The following is a 4,529-nucleotide window of genomic DNA, read 5'->3' as shown; positions in this document are numbered from 1 at the left end:
AGGGGAGGAGAGGAGAGGAGAATCCTAAATAAATGAAAGACTGACAGTTGAATCTGTTTCCTATTCTACAGAGAATAGATTTTCCTCACAATCTTGTACCTAGAGCTAGGGAATCAGAATCATGGAAGTGACTGTGTACCTGGTAGTAACTTCTTACGGAGCTGCCCACCAATTCCAAATGTACCATTTGGGGTTTTATTTTACAGTCTGTTTTATAATGAACTGATTAGAGTCTTTCTCTTACTAGACTGTGACCGTAGATAAACTGCAGGGAAGTTGTGTTAATATATCTACTGAAGATGGTTTGCTGAAAGCTGAGTATCTTTATACAGAATCTTCATTTCTGTCTTCTGCTGCTGGGGATATTACATTAGGAAGTGTTCATGGTAAGCTGACAAAGGCCTAATGCATCTCAGACTTTCCACACAGCATGAAATTTAAGAGATGACTGAAGAGTTGAAGAAGGATCAGGAACCTGGCCGTCTAGATAATTAACTACAGACTAGACATCTTTTCCTCTTTTTTAAATCCATGAAAGTAAAATGACTCATAAGCTAATTTAACTTATTTTGACAAGAAATTGAAGATTATGCTGTTACATATTAAGCTAATAGCACTGACTTTTAAGCATATTATAACAAGAAATGAAAATATATGCAAGAGATAAAATCAAAGCCATGTTAATTTCTTATTTATTTTTATTTTATGTGTATGAGTGTTTTTCCTGAATGTATGTAGGGGCACCACATGTGTGCAGTGCCTGTAGAGATCAGAAAGGGTGTTGGATCCCCTGGTGCTGGAGTTAGGGATGGATGTTAGTGGCCATATGGGTGCTGGGAACTGAACCCAGGTCCTCTGCAAGAGCATCTAGTATTCTTAACTGCTGAGTGACCTCTCCAGCCCCCAGCAGTGCTAAATAAAATTTGGGTTCTGAGTGGTTGCTTTAATTCTAGGAGAGCTAATAGTTAAACTAAATTAAATGTTTGGGTGAATCTAATTACAGGAAGTCTGTAATACTAATTTTGGTTAAAATACTTTGTGTGTATTTATCCTGGCTCCAGGTCCTCTTATACCCTGCCATTTTCAGTTGTCTTTAAGTATCCTCTTGTGATTTCCAAAACCTATATCCACAGACAGCAATATTACTTAATGTCTGTATTATGGAAAGAAAAAGAGAAAGCATAAAGGAGGTAATACAGCCAAAGTCTTGCAGGTGTTCTGTGTTGCTCTGCCTGCATCTTATATTTCTACAGAGAAGATCATTCAAATCCAGGTGTATTGTCTGAAATATATATGGACATAACTAAGGACTACTCATCCCAGGAAGAAGTAGGGTATGTGCCCATCTGCCAGATGTCTATTGGCTCATGTTCCAGGAAGAGTGGATTTGAACTTCTTTCCATATATGGTCCATTCATTGTGCTTCTGTAGTAAAGCTGAATATTGGAATCTACATTTTGGCAAAACCCTCACATTTCAGTAGTGATCACAAATTACTAGGTTGTTCTAGAGAGTGTGGTTAGTGCTAGCCATGCTGTGTAGTGAATTGGCAAGTAGTCTTCTAGTTATTAAAAAAAACATGTTTATATAATTGGAATAATTTTTGAGCTTCAATCTAGTGATTAGTCCTCAACATTCCCACACTGATATATTATTTGACTCTAAAATAGAGAAGAACTATATGCAGATAAAGTAAATGGGTTTGTTTCTTATTTTTATCCAATTATATATTTAGTTCTAAGTAGTAGTAGTAACGAAGTGGTAATAATTTATAACTTCATATTTTAAAATGACTTAATAAGGATTATATTTCTGTGCTAATCATAATTAAGGTATTATGCCTAATGCATCGAGTAGGTTTTAGTGGAAAAAACAATACATTAAATTCATTTTCAGGTTAGGGGTTAACTGATACCTACAGGGGGAAAAAACCTGCTCTTTTCTATAGTACTTAAACCATTTTTATACTCCATTCATTAACTTTTAATTAATAGTTCATCTCTTTAAGAAATACAGGAGCTGAATTGGGGATAACATCACTAATTGAGTACATGATAGCAAGACAGATGTACTTTTTTGAGTGCTCTAGATCTGATGATTAAAGCAGCTGTAATAGAAATATTGCTAAGAATAAGAGTTCAGTCTTTAGTTTCTATAGTCTTTTAATATTTATTGGCCTTCAATACGAAGTCAAATATCTTTCCTTACATGGCTTAAACCAAGGTCTCTTTTGCACCATTGTCTCCAATAGAGTTTCCCCTGAAAGTAGCACACTGAGATGGAAATTAGAGTGCAGCCTGTTTACTAGTAAGAGAGACTTCTTGGGACCCACGCCAATTTCCACAAGAGAAGTTGGACTGCAGTACAGTTTCAGCAGCCCCAAGTGAAGGCTCTGAAGCTGCCATGGTTCCATGGAGTTGTCTCAAGTTGGAATGAGAGGAACTAGAGTTTTATATCCCTAGTTATTAGATACCAGCTGCCCCAGGAAGAAGTGTGATCTTGGGCCAAGATGGCTGTCTTCAGTAGAAGCAGTTTCCAAAGAGGGCTGATGATGGAGGCCTGCCTGCCAGCAGTATCTAGGAAAATAAGCCTTTCAGGTACCAGGGCCTCTGGATGATGAATCATAGCCTTTGCCACAGTTCAATTCATTCAGCACATTTATTGACTGGCTCCTGTGCCAGCTTTATAGGCACTAAGGGTACAGAGTTGGGTAGGAAATGGTGCATATCCTTAAAGAACACAGTTGAGTGAAAGGATTGGTGGGGGGTCTTACTTTATCAGTCACTACCATGCACACTGGGTCGCTATCTTCCACTCATCTCCAGTGCCTGTCCATGTTACCCTGCATCAAAGCAGCATGCACTTTTACCTTTCACACAGCTCTTGTTGTAGTACTAGTGCATCAGTAAGCAGGAGTAGGGGAGGGAAAATTTGGTTTAGTTACTTCCATGTTGTCCAGGCAGCTTTCCTCTCTACTCCTTGGTCCTCGTTCTGCTTTGGTTTTTCAGTACATACAAGAGAGTAATAAGAAAGGAACCCTCCCTCATTCCTTATACCCAGTGCACTGACTTTTTCTTTTTTTCCCTAGACAAGTTCTCACTATGTAGCCCTGGCCGGCCTCAACTTCAGAGATCCATCTGCCTAAGCCTCCCAAGTGCTGGGATTACAGGCAAATACTACCATACACAGCCAACCTTGACAATTTTTTGGGGGGAGGGGTGTTTATATGAGTTTTTTCGGCTGTATGTATGTAACTGTGTGCACGCATATCATGCAGTGCCTGCAGAGGTCAGAGGAGGGCGTTGGATCCTCTGGAACTAGATTTAAGGATGGTTGTTAGCTGCTGTGTGGGTTCTGTGAACTAAACCATGATCCTCTGCAAGAGCAGCCAGTGCTCTTAACTGCTGAGCCGTGTCTCCAGCCCTGATAATTTTTTAAACCCCCATACCATGTCGCCTCTGCCTCCATTCTTATTCTAAGAGCTATAGAAACATACTATTGAAGTTTGGGGTTTGAGGGTGGCAGAGAAATAGAGAAGCAGGCAAATTTGGTTCCACATCCTAGTAAGACTTTGAACATATATTTCACTGCATTCTTTGTTCTAACCATCAGCAGAAGGTTATATAACACAAATTAGATATATAGTTTGACTATATTTAACCAGGCTGACTTCAGATCTTAAAACTTGTTTTTATGGGAAAATATGTTGCTATTTCTAAGCATCTTTTTTTTATACATAATAAATTTTAGACCTCCCTCTGCTTCCCTGAGCCTGCATGAACCACTGGCCTCTCTCCTGAATAAGTCCATCATGCCCCCCACCACCTTGACTCCCCCAGCCTCATTCACCCTCCCATCTCCCCAGCCCGTGTCTCCTCCTAGCCTGGGCGCTGTCCCATTCCTTGCCTTGGTACCCCAGACACCGGGGGAATCATCACTGCTTCCTGTTCCTTTGCATCCAGACCAACCCAATTCCTTTTCTGGGTCCCCAGGAGCCCTCTGGGCCTCGTCCCACCCTCACCTACCTCTGCTTCCTTGGGATGCATGGCCCACCAACCTCTTTCCTGGACCCAGTGGCCACCACTGCTTCCTGATCCCTTGCATCCAAATGGACCAGTTCCTTCTCTAAGTACCCAGGAGCCCTATGGGCTTGGACCTGACCTCATTTCCTTCTGTTTCCATGGGCTGCACAACCCGCCAGCCTCTTTCCTGCACACCAGGGCTGACCTTTTGGCTTCCTGATCCTTTGAATTCAGACCAACCCAATTCCAATGTGCAGTCCCCGGAGCCTTTGGGGCCTCTACCCACCCCCATCTCCCTTTGAATCTCTGAGTGTCACCTCTACCAGCTGCCTGAGACCAGCATCTTTCCTGGGCCCTGCTCCCAGGCCAGTCCAACCCCCAAATTCCTGAGGCCAAAATCTTTCCTGAAGAGATCCAGACCTTAGGAGAAAGCCTGAGAGCATCTGATCCTCATCTGACTTGGGCCTCTGTGGGAACTCCTGAAGACAAAAGCAATCTGGCCACTCC

At 41.8% G+C, this 4,529-nt stretch overlaps 1 protein-coding gene across 2 annotated transcripts in view; it reads left to right on the top strand.

Moving 5' to 3' along the window:
• Positions 1-4,529, top strand: part of Fam185a (family with sequence similarity 185 member A) — a 74,239-nt gene that overhangs the window by 18,048 nt on the left and 51,662 nt on the right. For both annotated transcript variants that reach the window (XM_029562354.1, XM_008830771.3), the window contains exon 4: positions 248-386. In XM_029562354.1, the coding sequence (XP_029418214.1) occupies positions 248-386 (139 nt within the window). The remainder of the gene's footprint in view (positions 1-247; positions 387-4,529) is intronic.

The sequence above is a fragment of the Nannospalax galili genome, unplaced genomic scaffold, assembly GCF_000622305.1.
Source record: "Nannospalax galili isolate Female #2095 unplaced genomic scaffold, S.galili_v1.0 scaffold312, whole genome shotgun sequence".
NCBI lineage: Eukaryota > Metazoa > Chordata > Mammalia > Rodentia > Spalacidae > Nannospalax > Nannospalax galili.
The sequence above is the reverse complement of the archived record's forward strand: the minus strand, read 5'-3'. Positions and strand labels throughout refer to the sequence as shown.